General features: G+C 37.8%; 1 protein-coding gene across 1 annotated transcript in view; it reads right to left on the bottom strand.

Annotated features, from left to right (window-relative positions):
- Nucleotides 1–21835, bottom strand: part of mettl15 (methyltransferase 15, mitochondrial 12S rRNA N4-cytidine) — a 59316-nt gene that overhangs the window by 4596 nt on the left and 32885 nt on the right. Inside the window, exons 3-5 of the mRNA XM_077564637.1 lie at nucleotides 18589–18725; nucleotides 8572–8763; nucleotides 6104–6282 (exon numbers count right to left, since the gene is read on the bottom strand). Of these exons, the coding sequence (XP_077420763.1) occupies nucleotides 6104–6282; nucleotides 8572–8763; nucleotides 18589–18725 (508 nt within the window). The remainder of the gene's footprint in view (nucleotides 1–6103; nucleotides 6283–8571; nucleotides 8764–18588; nucleotides 18726–21835) is intronic.

The following is a 21835-nucleotide window of genomic DNA, read 5'->3' as shown; positions in this document are numbered from 1 at the left end:
CATTATTGAATATGTACAGGCCACTGCATGCAGGGAAGTGAGAGAAGAGCAGCAGGACTGAGCTGCGGGTCCATTCAGGCCACCAGAGCCCCAACACAGAGCAGATGGACGGCGGACATGGTGTTGACTGACGAATGTGTCACTAAAATACTTAAGGCAATAGAACCAAATGTTTTTAAGTCATGCACACCATGTTCATATTTCAAATGTTTTTGTTGTCTGGCTGTTCAGACTCAGCTGTCAGCACGTGTAACCCGCCTTTGCAGTACTTCGGGCAAACGTTAGCTTGCAATCAATAATAGGAACATTTTTGATGCATTCATATTTCTATTAAAAATGTCAGTGAGCCTTGCTAAATTGCACATGGAATAAGTAGAAATAAAGACATCAGAAAGGATGGCTTATGAAAACTACACCTGCCATTATGTACACCTCTATAAGCCCAAGGAAGATTTGGCCAGTCACTTTCTATGTAAATCTGGCATGTAATGGGATTTAAGCCCTTGTGTCTGAGATGGATGCAGATTCCAATGGATTGATGGGACGATGGACAACGAGCAGAGTAAAAGTACTCCCTCAAATAATTACTCAAGTAAAAGTAAGTACTTGACGAGTAGAAGTAAAATGTATTTTTACCGGATATTTCCACCTACGTCAATTTGAAAGATATTAGGATAATGGAGCAAAAATGGGGATACATCGGCTAATTGACTCTCTGACTTGTTATTAATTTCAAATTATCGTCTGTAGTGGCGGCACACATTGCCCTTATATTTATGTGTTGTTCTAATCTAGCCAAATGCACGTCATGTGATCACGTGTCGTAGAGCCAATCACAAGCTGGGATGTACGGGACCGTGTGAAACGCTTTATATTATTAGCGAAGCCAGGTTACATTGTTGGCTGCTTTTTCTTCCAGGTCAAGTATTTTAATCGTTTTCATGCATTACAAAAAAAAAATAAAAAAGTATCGACCTTGTTTTGAAAATGTATCAAGTAAAAAGTACAGATAATCATGTTAAGATGTAACGGACAAAAGTAAAAAGTAGTCTAAAAAATCAATACTCAGGAAAGTACTGAAAAAACTACTCAAGTAAAGTAACAAAGTATTTGTACGTTACTTCCCATCTCTGACGACAAGTGGGTGCGGGATGGTCGCATACATGCGTCTGGTATCTTGCTCAGCAAAAGAGATTTAGCTGCCCTGGGGGGAAAATGTATGTGCCTTTTACTGTTTTATGATTGTATTGTTTTTTACTAACTTTAGTTATATAAGTTGTGTTATAAAGTGCTTTATCAATAAAGTTGGATTGGAAAGATTGATAGTAGTGTGGCTATTGACCAACAAAATTGTTATTGGGTGTAAGCATAATGTTACGTCAAGTATGGAGCACAGAACGAAAGCTCTGCTCTTATTTTAAGAGACGAAAACCGTTAAGTCTCACAACAATTTCAAACTGTCATGTGACACACTGCAAAATTGGAGTTGGAAACCAAAATATTTTACTCAGTTCGGCACCTTTGGACTCACCTATTAACTATAACCACCCCCCCCCCAATATTTTTTACATTTTGATTGGGGAGGTTGTTGGGTTGGGTTGGCTTCCATTTGTTTGTTACGACTGAGTTTCTGACTTTCTTTTTCTTTCGTAGTCTTGTTATCTTCTCAGTGTGTTCTTAATAATGAAACATTTTGGGTTTCAATTTATGTTTGAACAATGAACACATATATTTTGGGTTGTGGGGTAGAAGTTTACACCATTTCAATGTAAAGGCCCATATACGACCTTTAAGAGAAACTGCAATAAATAGAGAAGTGAGTGATGTGGCATTTCTCCCCTCCTGCACTCAACAGCCTAAGGTGTGAGTCACACTGCAATCAATACAATGCCTGCACAGAGAGACCAAGCCCAAGTCTCGCCTCCCCAAGCCATGTGCTCTCTCTTTCTCCCTCTCTCTAATTCATCTTTCAAAGGTCCAAAAGACAGATCCATGGAGAGCTTACCATGTGTACAAAAACAACCACAATAAGTACAGTATACATTGCACAACCAACCATCCCTCCTCCGCAAACACAAATGTACATACTGTATAGTATATTGCTGTTGTTTCTCATTTGCATTTTATATGTAAAGTGACGTTGTGGTGTCAAGCAATAAAAGAGTGAATCCATTGCACAACAACTGTAGAACATCAACAGCCTGGTGCTGGACCTGCAGTGTGAGCAAGAAATAAGTAAATAAAATTTAGGACCTCGCTCAGACACGAGTCACCGGAAACCCCTTTAGAGCCAGGGATGGACCAAAGGGGCCAAAAAGGCAACATGGGTCCCTCTTCCCAATGGCTCACCACCTGTGGGATGGGCCAACAAAATCTGGTGCAGTGTGAGCTGGAGCTAGTGACCTTGGCAGTATGATCCCAGGCTACAGAAGTTGGCTCTAGAGACGTATGATGTTACCTTATCTGTATGTAATCATCCTTAGCTAGTGTGCGAGGTTGAGAAGTTCTGACTAGATATAGTTAGGCTCGCCTCTACAAATAGCTTCAGCTCTGCTATGAGTGCTCTCAAGAGAGGTTGGTCCCTCTTTCACTATTACCCCTTGGCTTGGCATCTGTATGTTGGGGGTCACTCTGGTGGACGAGACGGTAGTCTCCCTCCCAAATTCAGGATGGAGTATGGATCCTGATATTTCAGTTCAGGATACCCATCCTTTTGGATGTCAGAAAACATCACCCTCCTTGGGGTAACCCTAAACAACACCATGAGTTGGGTGCCCATTGCTGTCGAAAAAGCAAAAAGCGCTGCACGTTTGCTGGGTATGCTGTACAGAAGCAGAATCTCCATCTCTGCAGAAAGTCTTTCCCATCTGTACAGATCGTGCATGCAGAATTACCTTTGAATATGCTTTCCCTGTGTGGAAAGGAGCACCAGCCAATGTCTTAAAATCCTTCAAATCCTACAAGACAAGTGTCAAAGAATGTTCCCAAGCCACCCTGTGGAACATCTCTCTGTACGCCGAAATATAGCTGGTCTCTCCATAATCCACCAGGCATTCCATGGGCACTGTCCTGCGTCTTGTCAGGGGGAACTCTATGCTCCGGCTCGAGCCACGTGCGGGTCTGTGGCCGCGCACCCCTATACCATAAGACGCAAAACATGTCGCACAGCCCACCACAGCAGGAGCTTTGTGCCTTACTATACGTGACTATGTAACAATTTCCCAAGTAACATCGTGGAGACCGAAAACCCTGTAAAGTTCCGTTCCCTTGCCACAGCCCATTATTTGTCAAATTTCTAGTGAGCTCCACCTTACATAGATTTTATGTATTCAAAGTGTAGCTTCTAGCCATAGGGCGGGGAAAAAAATCATTGGAGGTGGTGCTAGACAGCGCTCCTGCTAGGGACTCCATCATTGTTCAGTGTTCACGTGGGTAACAACCATCAGACCTGGGTACGATTAGGAGGAGCAGCCCATCTGATCAGAACACGGGCAATATTCTGTTACTGGATTTTGTGCACTTATTGTCAATACGAATACAACCATCATGTTTAGACATAAAGGTATCTTATGCACCAGAAAACCCTAGGCTGCAGTTTGATGATTAACTTTGTGGTTGTGTCATTGCACTTGCAGCCGCATGTGCAGATCCAAATGTATTGTGAGAGTCTGCTAGGAACATCTGGCAGAATTCCCTGTCAGAAGAAGTTCACCAACATCCCGGGGGAAACACGGGACGCTGAGTCCAAGTGGATATTTTCCAGGGTTTTGTTGAGGCGGCTGACCAGAATTGTGGCCGTAAGGTGGTCGTGCCTGTTGTGGCAGCAATCCCCAAACCTGTTAGAGGACACCAGCTGAAGACTGAGTTCTATTGGGCTTTTATGACCCGTGGGACTGAGGAGGAAGCTGATGCTTAGCAGCTGGCCAAGCAGAATGCAACTTTGTTGGTCGCTGAGGCAAAAAATTGGGTCTTGGAGGAGTTTGATGAGGCCAATGAGAACCTCCAGATGGCTTTGAGAAAATTCTGGTCAACCATCCGGCGTCTCAGGAGGGGCAAGCAGTGCACCATCACTACTATGTAGAATGGCAATGGGGAAATGCTGATCTTGACTTGGGATCTTGTGAATCCGTGGGGAAAATACTTCAAAGAATGAAGAAGCGGAATCTGGGAATTCTGAGGCAGGCTCTCTCTGGGGTTTAAGTCACCAAGGTGGTAAAAAACAAAACAAAACTCCTCAGTGTCAGGGCCCCAGGGTTGGATGAGATCAGCATAGAGTTCCAAAAGGTTCTGAATGTTGTGGGGCAGGTTTATACGCCTCTGCAACACGCTTCAGCAGTATGGGGAACTGAATGACAAACGAAAACCCGCTTCCTGCTATGGTCAGTGCGTCTATTTTTCTAAGTTTCTCATCAATCTTTGTCAACAAAATGGGCGCTTGTCATTGACGGATTGATGGACTGTCTGTCAATATTGACAGAATGCCCACCTTTATCAAGATGTTTGACTGACACAAGTAGTCAAGCAATTGTTTCCTCTATCCACAATTTTGGGAAGTATCAGACATGGTAAATGCGTTTCAGAGTTGTTACAAGTGTTTGTTTATCCAATTCGTTTTATACATCTTGGCCACCATACGTCTATACAAAAATTCAATGACAACCACACTAAGGTTCACAAATATGATCACTTGTATGCATGCTTTGGGGAGAACAGTGAAAAATACACAAAGAAATCTGACATAAGTAATGCAAACTTCACAAAGGAATGGCCAAGCTCTTTTTCAAACTGTGACTGACTGTTCGGCAGATGTGCAATGTACATGTGCCATCATACAGCATGAAGTTTGTCAATGTGACATTTTATTTATGAGTGCAAGGTTGCACCACATCCACAACTTTTATCCCCACGTTAGGCCAAACGTGTTTTAGAAGGCTGAAAACGTGACGTGCTTGTAAGTACTGATTTGAAAAACAACATCACAAACATTTAGTGTACTTTGTACTTGAAATGTATAAAACATTTATTTAGTTAAATCCAATCTTTGTTATTGTCCTTTTTTTCTGTGTCTCTACACTTGCTATGTAGTTGCTATGGACACTAATCAAACTGCATTTTCAAACACGTGACTTTTAGGAAACAGCTGGACCTTGTAAATGCAAAACAGGCTAATTGAAAATGTGCAGCATATGTTGTGTTACATAGTTTATTATATCAATCAATATTCGTTGTATTCGTTTTATCTGAAGAAAACAACTTGAAATCTTTTCTAAAGCGAAAACAAAATGCAATAAAATGAAAGAAAGGAAAAAAAGTCAGCATGAGTAGTCAGAGAACAAGTCTGAATTTCATGTTGTTTATACATCTCGCAGTTGAATTGGGTGCAGTTGCACAAGCCAAATTTCATAAATGTGTTATTTCCCCTCAAATGACATATTTTTCTTGTCAGCATTTATGGCACAATTGGTCACAGAGCCCCGCTGCTACTTGCTTTAATAAAGGCCTATTTGGATTGTTTCGAATAAGCAGAGGCAGTGATTTGCTGTTGCTCTTCAAAAGAGATCAGACGGCTGCTCTTACCCACACCTGTTCTCCCAGGGTGACGCTGACGCACATGCTGCTCTGTGCAATAACTACTGACTACAACATTTTACTCATTCAGCACCTCAAATCTGGGAGGCATCTAAACAAAAACAAAAAAAAGGTGTGTGGGGGGTCATCAGGGGAAAAAAAGCAATCCTATGATGTATGTGTTATCACAAGTGTCTTGTGTTTCCGCATACATGCGAGCAAGGAGATGAGGAGGAGGAATCTCTATTTGCATGACTGTGAAAGCATCTTTTAAATAGTACATACACCTATTTAGTTTAATTCGAAGGCATAGATTTTTTTTTCAGACTCGTGCTTTTTGTCATTGCTATTTTTAAAGGGAAAAGGACAGAAAGACACACAAATCATACAGAAGACAATTGAGTGAGTGACTAAGATCATTGCTCAGTGATTCTGACATTTCCTATTGGGAAAAGGGCTTTGAACTCAACTTGTGGTTTATTCCGTTACAGCCTTCAGAAAATTATAGGAATTAATCAGGTTAATGTCTCACTACCTGCTACCACACTTGCAAGCTGCTGCGTCCGGGTGATGGGCTTGACACGGCGTGCCTCCACAATGGCTGAAGCTATTTTCCTGGCGTGTCTCTCCTCACCATATGCAGTGAGGATAGAAGCAAGAGCCTGTTGATCTAAGGTATTCACCACGTCAGCAGCACAGGGCATGTCGGAGAACCTACGCACAAAGGGAAGACCAATTAAAGTTAGCAACGTCACGTCCTTGCTGGCAGCAGTGAATCCTGCTAAGGTGTAAGCCAAAAACCTTTATGGCTCATCATCATCACAACAAGGATTTGTGAGGAATCAAAATGTTGAATTGTGATGAGTTTAAGTTTGGTGGATAAAGGCGAGATGTTCATATGTATTTAGATGTAAAATGATTATTTATAATAGATTTATATGATAGATGAGCATGGTAATAATTAATGGTAGCAACATGTATGGCTTTATTTTAAGTGTATTCAGACTTCATTGATTTTTAATATTTACGGTTATAGATTTTTGAAAATTAGTAACATTGATAGATAGGTGGAGAAAAACAATTGTTTTCATAATTTAAAACATTTGTGTTTTAATCACGTCTTTGGAAGAATGATAGCAAATCCAAATAAATTAATCCAAAAAAGTGAGGAAAACACTACACTGTGTGTATGTAAGGCATTGCCACATACAAATGTCGCCCTATGTTCACAACTTTACTGACCAAACAGCTAGTCTGGGGGTCTGGAACCTGCGGCTCTGGAGCCACATGTGACTTTTTAGTCCCTCTCCTGTGGCTCCCTCTGGATCGCTAAAAAAAAGTTTGTATATATATTTTTTTTTTTTACATATTTATTTTAATTATTTTTTAGATAAAACATTATTTAAATGAATTAACTATTTTGATTTAAAAAATGAATCATTAAATATAAAAAAATAAAATGTCAGTCCAAATTTATAAGTTGTCAGAAAAAGAGAGGAAATACAGGTAAATTAAAACAAGTTAATTAATACCTTAAAATGTCTTTAAAAAAGGGACCATAGAATGTCCAAAAAGGAAGAAGAAAAACATAAAATTATCACATTTGGTAATGTACACAAAATTGCAACAACAAAAAAAGTGAGAAAATGAAATATAAAAAAAAACATAACGTTAAAAAAAATAAAAAAATAAGCAAAATTACCATAAAATGTCCAAAAAAGAAGAGAGGCAGAAAATTAAGATAATATATACATAAAATTGCCAAAAATGTCAGAAATTTGACATAAAAGTATGAAAAAAAGAGTCTGATAAATTACCAAAAGAAAAAGAAAAAACGTCAAAAAACCGAAGCCGAAAGGTAGAAGAAAATAAATCTTAAAAGTATTGGATGCTGTTTTTCTGTTATGGTGCAGCTCTAATTAGCTCATCGGCCCGCAGTTTCATTCATCACAATGTTCAAATGCTTTGCGGCTCCAGACAGGAAAGGTTGCTGACCCCTGAGCTAGTCCAAAGCTAACAGATACAGTAGTTAATGGTAATCTGTGTATCCAACAAAACTCATTGCTACTCTGCTTATCCTTTATAGCAGGGATGTCACACGTGCGGAGGATGCAAGTTTTTCTAAATTTTAGTGCTTCTGCATAATATTAGAATAATATTAGCCTGATGACCAGAAAACAGCCATCACTTGAGAGTGGCTCTTGGTCGTGACCCAGTCAATCTGATCATGTCATGGGCAGAGAAACTCAATGTGAGGATGGTTATCATTTACATTAATCACACTATTACATAACAGTGGGGCAAGTGCTGAACACCTTACAGACATATCCTCAACTAGGCAGATAAGGAAAGATTTACTTGGTTGTCTTGAAAGGTGGACGGCACTCCAAATTCAACTACTGTATCTATAAAAAAGCCATTAAAAAGTTTTTTTTTTTTTAAATTAGCTACTTGGGTATGTGGGCTCCACATTACATATTTCAAAAACATGCCTAATCAATTGCTCTACATAAACAAAACTGTTTTTGATATGTCATACACAAACAAGCCTTGTTCCAGTTCGTAAAAGTTAAATTCAATAAATTCCCCAAATATAGTATACCATCCACCAAACGCTCCACCGTATTGACAGAAGCATACAAATAATTATGACAATTTCAAGTTATACAATGAATACCAAATTCACCATTTCAATCAGAAAGTAAAAATCTAAAGTGGCTTGCAGACCTCTTTGGAGTAACATACGATGCCATCTTTTTTACTTTCCAATCTTTAGTTTACATTTAACACATAGAAGAAATCCCGTTGCATAACCAGTATCAGGTAAGAGTCTCATGATCCTTGCAGCATTGTTCTTAAACAAATTCCTTTTGCGCAAATCTGAATTAGGCATTTGGACCCTGATAGTTACTAATTTTTATTTTTTTCTGACCAAAACATACAAATTGCATGTCTGGATACAATTATGTTGCCAATTTTGTAAATATGATGAAAATATGTCACCTCTCTCCATCCATTCTCATGTCCAAGGGCCCATCCCTACTGAGCGAGAAGCCTCGTTCTGCATGATCCATCTGCATGGAAGAACAGCCAGCATCCAACAGGACAGCATCAATACTGCCCGCTTTAACGTCGATGCTTGAAAGCAGGGCTTTAAGATCGCTGAATCGTCCAAGTAATGGTTTTATTCGGCCTCTAGAGAAAGAAGGTCATCATCAGTTAATTGTGCATTTGCATATAATTCTTTATAACAGGATTCCATTTATGATCTCATAACTATTCTCCCCATATTTGAAACGCCGTTATCATTATTGTATGAGAAATGCATTGCGTTATAATTTATTTATTAGTTTCAAGGCTCGAAGTAAGCTTACATGACGTTGTGCGGTGACTGACTCCTCAAATGTCATTTGCGCACAGTTAGAGGCCTGTTGTTGTCGGACCTTGTCACCATAAAAGTGCCTTAGCAGCTGAAATGTGTGGTGTGACTTTTATTTTGAAGGTGCCGCGAGAAGCGTGTCACGACGTGACGGACGTGTCGTCCTTCTTCCTTCTGTACCTTAAGGCTTAGCATATTTTAGCATTTTAGCAAAGAGTCCACATCCTTGCCTGGAACTGGTTTGACAACTTTGACAAGAGTGACAATCCAAAGATTTCAAGATTTGCTGAAAAACGGCCGCCATGAGGAGCGATTTGTTGATAGTTCTGTTCCACCAAGAACCATAGTGCGCCTCCACAAGCACCAGAACAGCGATAAAGATATCGGTAAGTCATAGCAACACGCTCGCCTAGAGTAATTAATAGCGCCAACAATTGTATTTCTCTTATTTCACAAGTGCTAAACATGTGAAAAGTGTTAAAAGAAATATGCTCACACTCATGGAGTCAATGGAGTGGCATTTGTATGTGAATGATGCATGTTAAGCCTAGAGTTGAGCGGTTTTCTGACGTAAATCAATCATTAAACATGTCTTGAAATGTGTAGAATTTTAAACTGAAGATATATCACCATATTGAAAGTGAACATAAGTGTGTTTTTCAGAGAGATCAAATGGAAGCTGATGATTTTGAGGAGTAAATGTAGTAGTAGTTATGGCAATGATTTTGGCCATGATAGCATTAAGCACCGTATATTTTAATATCATTGGCAATTTATTTGATCTATTATTGATTATTTTAGCCAGCAACAATCAAAAAAGGCCCGCGAAATCCTGGAGGAACTGGCTAGGACTGACTACAAATTACCTATAGATGACATATGTGCCACAAATCACCGTCTATCCAGTAATTATTTTATTTGTATTATTTTTCTGATTGCTGTAGTAACTGGCAGTGGTAGAACATACATGACCGCTCTAAATTTAATTTATTATTATTTTTATTATTATTATATGTCATTTTATGGAGTGTGGTATTTGCGTGACATAAATACTCACAAAAATAAATGAAAACACCCCATATAGCCTAGACGTAATTTGAATTCCTTGTATAAAAATCTAATTATAATAATATAAAAATAAATAAAAATCCAAATTGTTTGATATAAAAATAAATAACTAGTGAAAATAGTTACTTTGCCTGGTAATGAGTTACTTTTATTATGAAGTATTTCAATTACTTTTTTAAAGCAAGTAATAAGTAACTAACTAATTACTTTTTTAAAGTAACGTTCCCAACACTGGTTATAACTGATGTCTTTCATTTTGTGAAATATTACTGAGATGCAGTTTAAAATTGTATAAAGTATCTACTGCAAGTAAAGCAACTAGTGATGTGCATATTGATTCTGTGAAATTGATATACCAATACTTAATGACTGAATGTACTCCGAGAGCACTCGTTCAGAATTTCTGAGATTTGTTGGAAGCACATTCCTTTGGTTATTTAGAGTGCCACACTTTGAGGGTGCCCGAAGCACATTCTGGCCACTCTGAATGGGGTCACAGAGCGACAGAAAGTCAGGTAGGACAAGATGGAAGCCGTACAAGCATGATGTGGAGGTTGTAGGTTGACGAGGGATTTGAATGGATTTGATAACAAAACGTTTGTAAATTCAAAGAAAGGGAGCCCGCTCTGACTGAGAACACTCACAGTCTTAATCTGAATGCTATGTAGAGATTGTGTGAGTTAAGGACATGGAGTAAAAATAAGGTTTTCATTGTGATATAGAGCTTTCGTCAAATGTCAGTATGACAGCATAACAAAACTTTTAAAAATGTCTAAATGAGAACAACATTTCCCGCCCAAAACAGTACAGAGAGAGTGCCTCATTGTCCTTCTACCACAAGTAGATTTTACTGGTATCAACTTCAGTGTGAGTTACATTCCAAAGATTCATATGAATATGATTTATACATACAAGGGAACTAACTGTACAGTTACCTAAAATGGACGTGTGACTGTTTTTTATTTGGTTAGTGTTTTATATTTTACAAACTAGAAAAGATTCTTATGAGTCCATCGCCCAAACAAAACAAAACAAAAAACATTTAGAGAGCCTATTCCTCATTTATGCACCTATGTATTTCCAGTGGCATGTCAGGGCGTTCGAGCTTTCAAGAGGTCTAAACATGATCAAAAGCCCTGACCTCAAACTTTGTATAAATTTATAAAATATTGTATACATTTACTGAACAGTCTTTTGTCTTCATTTCATAGCGTGTGTCTTGTCTCGTTTTTTCTCATTTATTTTTGGTCCAATCAGATATCAGGTTCCATGTGTTGCTATATCAGTGTTAAACTTACCAAGGCCTTCAAACTCCAGATTACTGTAAAGGCCCTGTACAATAAGCACAGAGTGTATCTCAATGCAGTGCATTAGGGCGGCTAGTAGTCGGCTACTAAACATAGTGAAAACCAGTGGGAAACAACGGAAGAAACTATGATTTGGACCATTTCAACCGCTGGAAAAATGATGTATTTTATTTGATCTATTTTGAACATAGATAGCGTGTCGTTTACTGACTGCCCTCTGCTGGGACTCTAGTTAACTCTTTTACTGCCAAACGTTATCCAAAAAACAAACTTGACAATGCCAGCTGATTTCGAGCATTTTAACTCATCTTTCAATGCAAACAAAATATTGGGTGCTATGACTACATAAGCATGGTGGATACCACATGAAAAATTGCATTCTTTTCTTTCAATAGAAAAAAAAGTATGTTTCTTCCTTATTTCATTCTTTAGCAATCACTATTTGCAAATAGGTAATTTAGTGACATCTAGCGAAAATGGAAAAAATAAGGAGAAAACAAGCTTTTTGTGAAAAGATACATTTTCTGCACAACAGTGACTTTGACACTAATATTTTTTGTTTAGTGACGCTCTGTGAATTAGATTTAATGTGACAAAGGCTTTGTTCATTCCCGTCATCTTTGAAAACGTTAAATTTCCGAAGATCCGCCATGTTTTCTTGTAATTTGATACTACAGGAGCCCTTTGAAAAGAAATACTGCCATCTGCTGGCCATAGTTAGTGGCTGTTTTGTGATTTTTACACCTATTCACAAAAGCAGCGCTGCACAAGTTGTTGCACTGCCCATTGAGAATTTTTTTTGTAGTTGACGTAAATTGACGTTATTGGCCGTACTCGGTGGCCGTGTCCATAACGTCAATTGACATTTTTGAGGTCAAAAGAGTTAAGTGCTAATATTTGGCTAAATGTGTGCATTATACTGGTAGACGGGACCGTGGAAGAGTGATACCGGGACGTGAGGATGAGACAGGTAGGATCTTTCTTCACTGAGGGGGGTCAAGAGGCTGGAAGCAGTTCCTAAATGGCCAGTTGTGGTGTGACCCGTGTGACCCATATATACAGTAGAGTGGGAAAAAAACATGTAATCAGATTACACGTACATTTATTAAAAATGTTTTAAATGTATTGAAAATTACTTCGAAGGGATTACAATTTCTAGGATGAGAGAGAGTGCGCGAGAGTGCGAGAGAGTGCAAGAGCGAGAGAGTGCGAGAGTGAGACAGCGCACGCACACGAGAGGGACCGTTGCTACATGTCGCGGAGGTGGGGACAAACTGACTACACGCGTCGTCCACACGCGGGCAGTGTAAAAAAGCTTCACAGATGGGAGGACGAAATGGCGACCGGTATTCACTGTTTGAAACTTACTCGGCTTGCTGAAGAAGCAAAAGTTTGAGCTGAGAGTCTGGCGGCATTCTACGCGCTGCAGCTTTTTGCTAGCCCGCTAGCCTACACCTTCAAAACAAATCTTCCTCCCACCAATTCACTATTTAAACATCATACACAATATATGCACGGCTAAACTTGTGATTGGATGACTATCTATCTTTCTGACTGTCTGTCTGTCTGTCTAAACTGTGAGGTATGGTTGCTTTCAGTGACAGTTCGAAAACAGCATATGGCCTTCAATCTATCAATCAATCAATCTATAGCCTACATGCTTTTTAATTACACAAGGATTTTTTCTATTTGTAGGCTGCCCGGCTCCCTATCATCTGCAAATAGCAGGGGCATATTGTATAAAATATATATTGTGGTGATGTTTATTTTTATTTTGTCTTCATGAGCATACTCTGTATGGAAGTAATCCAAAAGTGAATCAAAGTAATCAAGTTACATTACTTAAATATTATGGTACTTGGACTACGTTACTGACTAAAATTTTTAGCTGGTAACTTTAACTGTAACGTAATACGTATTTCAAGTAAGCCTTCCAACCCTGTGTATAGCCTTTTGAAATTAACATGTTAGGAAGAAGCGGTTAAGAAAATGGATGGATGGATGTTCAAAAAGCAGGATTTACAGAATTGAAACAAACACATGTGTATGAATAAACGGCATATACACCCCACCAGTAAAGATCGAAACCTCCCGCTAGAACAAGTTGCAAACTCATGTGCCAGTGTAGTAACACTAAACACGTTAAGACTGATGCATCTGAACATTGTATAGCATTATTACACTCCTACACTCCAGAGACACAGAGACATGCAGTATCATTTAGGTCTGTATTTGAATTCATGTTTAAAGTTTTGCACAACTTCTAAAATAAACATATAGTATTGCAACACAGTGTTCTGGTCTTTTTGTACCACAGTCTATTTATTTAGTATTAAGACTCCACAAGCTGTTACTGGTTACTTGCTGAGCCTAGATTTAATGGGGAAGAAAAACGTAGCGGCGCCCACTTTCCGTTTTTCTGCTCTTGTACATTTAAAAAATGAACATGATATTCTTTGGAAGCCTTGTATCTGCTTGACCTATTCCATTAGGACTTTCCAATAACTGACAGAGCAAAGTCATGTACACTCAGTCACTTCCTCGTGCAAGAATGGTGAGATCCTCCAGCCACACTCATAAAAAATTCATGTGACCTTTTAACATCGTGTGATCAAAGATGATGGCACAAGAAAGCAACAGGAGTAACCATCTTTATATTAAAAGTAAAAAATAATTTGCATCTTTTTCTACCAATTTACCAGTGGTTATTACAGTACTGGCCAATCTTAATTCAAACCATCAAACCTTCCAGACTAAAAGTCACAGCATCCAGTACTCATAACCATGTAGTTGAAACTAGTTTATTTCATGATCCGATGCAATGGGGAAAAAAAAACATTTATTAAAATTATCTATAGCTTTGTTTGGGGAATAAAACTAATTTGCCTGTATTGAACGGAACAATAAATAGTAGGGATGTTCGATACCAATATTTTTCAGATACTTATACGAGTAATCAACTCTTGAGAAGTCACCGGCACGTATACTAAGTACCAATACTACTAGTGCATTTGATATACCGTATATCGTTGCTGTCCTTTGAAAGCACTTATATCCATTATTGTCTTTTTTTTTGGGGGGGGGGGATGAATCTGAATATAAAAAAAACCCTGAAAAACATTGAAAAAAACCCAAAAAAAAAACAATAATAATACATGGACAGAAGTGTTTTTTTACAGGACAGCGACAATATGTAAAAAATCCCCCCTCCAAAATATTATATATTATTATTATTATTATTATATTATTATATAAATTTTAATTTTAAAGAAATAACTTCATATCCAAATATTGCACATTTCCTTAAATTTACATGAAATTAACAGCAATTTTCTATTCTTCCAAGTTAGAATTTCTGGTTCCTAATTGTCAAAAAGCCACAAGAGGCTGCTGTGAGTACTGATACCAGCTTGAAATAAGGCCGGGTATGGGCCCGATAGTGATACCTGGAATTGGTACTACTTGCCCATCCCTAATAAATAGGACAGCAAATTATTATAAATATTCATATTAATTTATTAATTTTGAACAGCTGCACTAAATATTTTTTTGAAGAAGCGTGCAATGATTTGACCTTTTGACTTCTGCAATGTCTGCTAGTTGTAATGGACATTATTCTCAGAGATTAGGGTACATGGCTACTAGAAAACAACATTTTCAATTCAAATGGCGTGAGGTTGTGAGCACAGGAACCGACCCAAGACCAATGGGATAGAGACTGGTATAATAGACCAAGCCGAGTAAGATTTTTTTACGTAATGCTCCATAGAAACACAACACACAAATATTATTGCTAACTCACAAGTATTTCAGTTGGTTTTATTAAATGTGTGAAGGAGTGTGGTCTTACAAGCACACCTGCACCAAACTGACCCAAGTCTATATAGAGTACTTGGAAACAGAAACACAACAATTGCATACAATAAAAGGTGGCTAATCTGTTCCCAGTGCCAGTCTGTTGTCTGATAGTGGGTATTACAAGTCAGATACTACTAAAATACCTCCCCCAACGAGCTGTATAAGGACATCGGAACATCTAAATGTACCGTTAAGTGTTTGATCTTCTACTTTTTCGCCTAGTGCTCCCACTTGTATGTGGGTGCCATGGTAGCCACCTTTCTCCCCCAGCCTATTCTGTTATGGACATTTTCTTCTCCTTTATTTTTTCCAGATTAGGCTAGCTTCTCTTGTTTTTTTTTTTGTGCGCCCATATGCACACCTATGCATTTTTAAAGAAATTCATGTCTCTTCTTTCTGAACATATTTTTCAGCAGGGATATTTTTTGGTTTAAAGGTTAAGCTATAAAAAACTGTTTTCTTGGAATACAACATTACACTTCTACTAGACTATACTCAAATACTTGCATACTTAAGGTCGAATTTACATTAACTAGCCAGATTTGAATGTAGCCTCACTAAGAGATTGATGCTTTGATTGCTTCAGTGATACTTGGATAAATAGAGCAATTAGAAAGCTAATATGCCATTTACGGTAACTTGACGTCATCTCAACAGACAGCAACTATATTTTGAAGAGTTTGATGCCGTCATTGTTATCTTAATGCACCTAGCGACCAGAAGTTAGCATCCCAAATGGACTGCAAACACACAAATAGTGTGTCCATTACTTTTCTAGGATTACAAATTAAAACTCTTTCAACCCACATAAAGGTGATAATACCTTAACTAATTAAAAAAAAAAAGTCTGTCATCTACGTCATGTTTTGAAATTTTTGATAAGGATTTAAAAATATGCAAAACAGTTACATAACAATTTTAAATATTTATTTCTTTATGTGTGTTAGAGTTGGATACATAAATGCCTTATGTAAGTTCTTGTATTATTAAAAAGGACAAATTCCAGTGGTGTATGTGCTAAGGTCCAAGTGTGGACTCGTAATTACTTCAGAGTTCTGAACTATTTATAGTTGTAGCATCGACCATTAGTTTCATGGTAGCATCTTACAGGATCAACTTGAGCGGAACATGTTCTTCAAAGATATAATACTAAAAACACACAAATTTTAAGTTACTGCACCATCAAATATTTAATTGATATGGATTGTATTTCAGAGGCTCATAACAAGCCCTCACTAGATTATATAATCTGAGGACAATGCTGTTCAAAATACTGCTGCTCCTCACAAATCATGCCAGAAATACTCCCCTGTGTTGACCTGCTCAGTTCCGTTACCTGCGTCACTGAAGCCCGAGACAAGATGCTGATTGATTGCTTTCAGCAGGGGACCAGTGATGAAAATATCTTCAATCCAATGAAGGAAATAGCAGAGAAGGTTGTAAACATAGAACACACGCAGATAGAGACTCGAGTGCTTGTTCATATTTTCAATTTGTGCTACCTCAGTTCAGCTAAAAATGTTTCCAAAATCTATCTGTGCCCAGTCTGTGCAATAGACTAAGAGCAACAGTAAGTGTACTGTAATCAAAACTCTGTCGCATGCACGCACACACTGTTCTCAATTGCAATGAGTAGAGTGTGGTAATTCGACAACAATTATACAGGACTAAAATATTGGAGATTTGCTTTTCTGTGGAATCTTTGTTTTTCCTGTTTAGATCACTAATCACTTAGCAATCTGAAAAAGCACACTCATTTTCAATTCAAAATAACTGGTGCAATTGTGTGAATACCTTTGCTTATGAACAAAAACTGTGATGGATTGTTGTGTTTGTGCTATTTCCTTTCATTCAAACAGGTGAAACATTTTTGTTCTGAGCCGAGACATTGAGTGTTCCTCATCGGTATGAATATTTCTGCAACCCACTGTCTGATTAAATTTAAAAAAAATGTGTGTTGATGTGACAGAACATATTTCTTACATATTGAAATTAAATGTTTTTTTTTTCCAATGAATGAACATAAGAAAAAAGTCGGAAAATTCTACACACAATCCCTTTAATGCAATGAACAATTTTGTCCACGTGTATGTAGCGATTGGGGAATAGTATCTACAGTATTTACATCATATATATATCTACAATATCAATTATCAAGATATTTCGACAATATTTTAAAGCTCTGCTGAGAAACAGTATGTACCTCTAGGCATATTTTTGAACTCAAAGGTGTAACGCAACTCATCACAAGTCTACATTTGTAGTGGTGGGAGGTCATCAGAAAAAAATGGAGGTTGTTCAAAATGCACGCAAGTAAAACATAAAATTGTTTTTTTGAAAAAGGGGCAAAACCAAAGCAGACCAAGCACACCTGCCGATAAGATGTGTAGAGGAGATGGAAAGAAAAAGAAAATTCATGTAACAGGTTACTTTCACAAGCAAGCCGTGCACTTTCTTTGGAAATAGATTTTTCTTGGGCTTTAAAAGAGGTTTAGTCACATTGGCGCTTTGTGATTTGCATTGAGGTTATGCTTTCCTGAAAACATGAGAGCACATACAGAAGTAGAGAGAAAATCCTCCAGCCCTGGTGGACGATGCACTGCGTAGGCTGCAAGGGCCTTTTACTCAGGCTTCCAATAATATTGGTTAATTGCAAGATTTCTCTCGCTTCTCTCAACTTGCATCACGAGTAGGCGTCGAAGAGTTTACAGCGGGGGTATATTGCTGCTGACAGAATAGTGTTTGGAAACTCTCTCCTAATTGTCATTCCCTGCTCACAGGCACATTTTTTCTTGCAGATTCCCTTGAGAGAGGTTTCCCCAGAATCTACGTAAAAGGATTCCTTCCCACGCCATGGTCTTCGGAACATCTCATTTTCATCCTCCCTCAGCTTGCTCATGAACACGCATACTCCCTGTCAACGTGGCATTGTGTCTCCCTGTACTCTTACTTTCATCCTTTCAATGTTTTTTTTTCTTTTTACTCAAACACCTCCCCTCTCCGATCTTATAGATCCACCAAGGGAGGTAAAAATCTCCCTCACACTGTGCAGTCGTGGGCCCATGCGCTGACAAATGACATGCTCAGCCCACCAGCTCTGCGTGGGGAGGGAAAGGCTGTAAGTTAAGAAGGGAAATGGACTTGATTGGACAAAGTAACTCAGTAACCAGTAAGGAACATCTGATTGGACTCGGGCAAGTAGTGAGACATAAAATAAAAACTGCAATAATATATCACACCTACATATGTTTGCAGAACTGACCACGAACCAAACACTGCTCAAAAAGGTGAAGCTGTCCAGTCTCATGTTAAAAAAGTAAAACATTAACCACCATCCTGTATAAACATGTGTCTAGACAGTTAGGAACATAGGCTTTGGCTTGTGGTTAGCTGTAATAAATCACTTACGGGTTTTCTTTTGCTAACTCTTGGGCCAGGGAAATTGCCGTGGGATCCCGGTCTAAGGCCAGGATTGTAACGTCAGAAACAGCTTTAAGTATTGCTTGGGTATGACCACCGCCACCAAATGTCATGTCGAGGACCACCTATATGAGAGAACATGGAAAAAATATTATATATTATTATTATTATTATTATTATATTATATATATATAATTACATGCTAAACAGGGTTCCATATACAAAACGTAATGTCCTTTTATCACAAGATTTGTATTTCATGCAAATGTTTGATGTATGGTGCAGATCTGAGTTTATCTGTCCTCTGTTAGACACAATAAAACCTTTAAATAATTGAATGTAAATTCAATTTACAAAAGGTTGTTGACTTTTCTTGGCATGTCTATTTCAGTGCCATGTATGTGCCCAGCTTTTTGTAAACCAACCAGCACCTGCCACTGTCCCGTTAGTAGGCGTTAACAATGCCTTAAACTTGATTAAATGCAACAGAGACCAGCGTGACTACAAATTAAGTTGGTCTAGTAACAGCAGCTTTTAGGTCTTGTGTCCCACTTGAGTGAAGCAAAGAGGGTTTTTTTTCTGTAATAAATCATAAGGGAGTCCCTGAGATTTCCTTCAGATTCTACACAAGTGAAATTCTTAATGCAACCATACCTACCCAAAAAAATGTTTTTATGGAGTATGAATGAACCCAATGATCGAAACAAAGCTTTCAAGTATTTGAAGTATATATATATATATATATATATATATATATATATATATATATATATATATATATATATATATATATATATATATATATATATATACAGTGCTGCTCAAAAGTTTGTGTAAACCTCTTGAGCAATTTGGATTTTCCAATTGTTTAAACCTGATTTTGTTGTTCAATCTGAACCAATAAATTTGATAGGAAATAACAGGTGTAATTTTATCAATTCAATGCAGTTCTTTTTTTTTTAACCATTGTTCTTTTTTTAATCAAATGTTTAGTCAAACCTTAATTAAAAAGAGTTTTTGGTCAATTCATGTAGGTGCAAAAGTAAGTAAACCCTGAGCTGCATTGCTTAAAAAAAGCAGTCAAGTAGCATCAGGTAGGACAAATTGGTAGCTATACTAACCACTGAAATGGAAAAGCAGGTTTAGCGAAGAAATTGTGCATCACTGACTGAAACAGAGACAAAACCAAGTATTTTTAGTCTTACCCAGGTAAACCCATACAGGTCAGTCATGCTTAGAGGAAGAGAAATCTCAGGGGACCTCAGGAAGTGGGTAGACAGCACATCTGTCTGGGGAAAGCTATAAAGTTATCTTAAAAAAAAATGAGCTTCATCATTCCACTGTGAAGCAGATCATCTGCAACTAGAGAACACTGAAAATTACTACAATCCAGCCTAGAAGTGGATGACCTTCTAAAATATCAGCAAAACCCACAAGAAAAATTATAATTCAGGTGAAAGCCAACCTGTGCATCACATCGAGGGATTTGCAGACCTCTTTTGCTACATCTGGGACACGTGCATGCTTCAACAATCAGAAGAAAAGTCAATCGACAAGGCTTTCATGGAAGGCTTGCTAGGTAGAAGCCTCTGCTCACAAAAAAAGATCAAAGCTGCCCATTTCAACTTTGCCAGCGAGTACCTGGACAACACTGAAGCTTTTTGGAAGTCCCTTCTGTGGACAGATGAGTCCAAAATTGAACCGTTTGATCACAAATAAAACAGTCATGTTTGGTGAAAAGTCAACACCAGCAAAAGAACCTTCACCCTACAGTGAAGCATGGGGGTGAAAATGTTAAATTATGGGCTGACTTTTCATCCTCAGGACCTGGACAACCCCACATAATCCAGGGAATCATGAATTCAGAGGAATATTGTGAAATCCTGGAACATAACCTGAAGCCGTTCTTTGTGAAATAACAGCCTGGTAGATGATGGATCATGCAACATGACAATAATCCAAAGCATTCCAGCAATACAACTAAGGAATGGCTGAAGAACAACAAGATTCATGTTCTAGATATGCCCAGTCAAAATCCTGACTTTAATTCTTTCCAAATACTGAGACGGGACCTGAAGCGTGCAGTTTATGCTAGACGCCCATCCAACCTCTCTCAACTGGCTGCATTTTGCAAGCAAGAGTGGCAAAAATTCCCCCAAAGTAGATGTGAAAGACTGATAAATCACTAAAGAAAGTGTTTGGATGAAGTTCTCATTGCAAAAGGAGGTGCAATTTCCGATTAAGTGAGAGATTCACATACTTTTGCACCCATGAAATAAATATATATATATATATATATATATATATATATATATATATATATATATATATATATATATATATATATATATATATATATATATATATATATATATTTCTCCATGTGTTTGTTTGTTTTTACACATTTGGCGTCTTAAAAATGATTTCCAACATATCCAGTTATTGTTGATAAGGTATGTGGTTCTGAAAAAAATTGGTGCACTCACAAAAATAAAATATAAGTGGCGGTGGAATGAGCCATGAACACATTCCTCTTTTATAACTTGCAGCTTTCAAAACCGCACCAGGTTAGACAACAATAACAATATTGGTACCCTCCTATTAATAAAAGTTCAGAAGCTGAAATAGATGAGAACAAAATCTGCCAAAAATATTGACAAGCCACAAATATGGAAGAATATTGCACATAGATATTGAGAGAGAACTGATGATTTTTGCTCACATCAGTTCTATGTCTGCAGACATTTAAATGAAACATTCCAAAGAACAGAACACTGTACTGTGAAACATTAAAGAGGCTCAGAATGTTCTGTGGGTGCTTTTACTGCATCCGGCACACGTTGTCTCTGTCTCACATCGACAAATCTCATTTGGGATTACAAAAATCATTTGATTGTAAGGATTGCCTCAGATGTTGTGTAACAAAATATTAAGTCACTTAAGCACAGGCCAGTTTCATCAGTTTGCTTTGAAAAATAATTCTAGGGTCACAAAAATAAAGCAATGTCTGATTGTCATTAGCTAACTTCGATATTTTTTTTTTAATTACTTTTCTCATTTGGTACTGAGCTGTACAGAAAGACACACTACAAGTAATACATATTATTTATGTATCTATTCTCCTAGCTGAGAAAATATACATTCCATACACCACCAACCCTGTCGATTCCAAAGGGAGGTATACACAGGGCTTGGCGAGTATATGATCAAGAATCGTGACATTATTGTGAACAGC

This window comes from Vanacampus margaritifer, chromosome 4, assembly GCF_051991255.1.
Source record: "Vanacampus margaritifer isolate UIUO_Vmar chromosome 4, RoL_Vmar_1.0, whole genome shotgun sequence".
Lineage (NCBI taxonomy): Eukaryota > Metazoa > Chordata > Actinopteri > Syngnathiformes > Syngnathidae > Vanacampus > Vanacampus margaritifer.
This window is presented reverse-complemented; position numbering and strand designations above follow the sequence as displayed.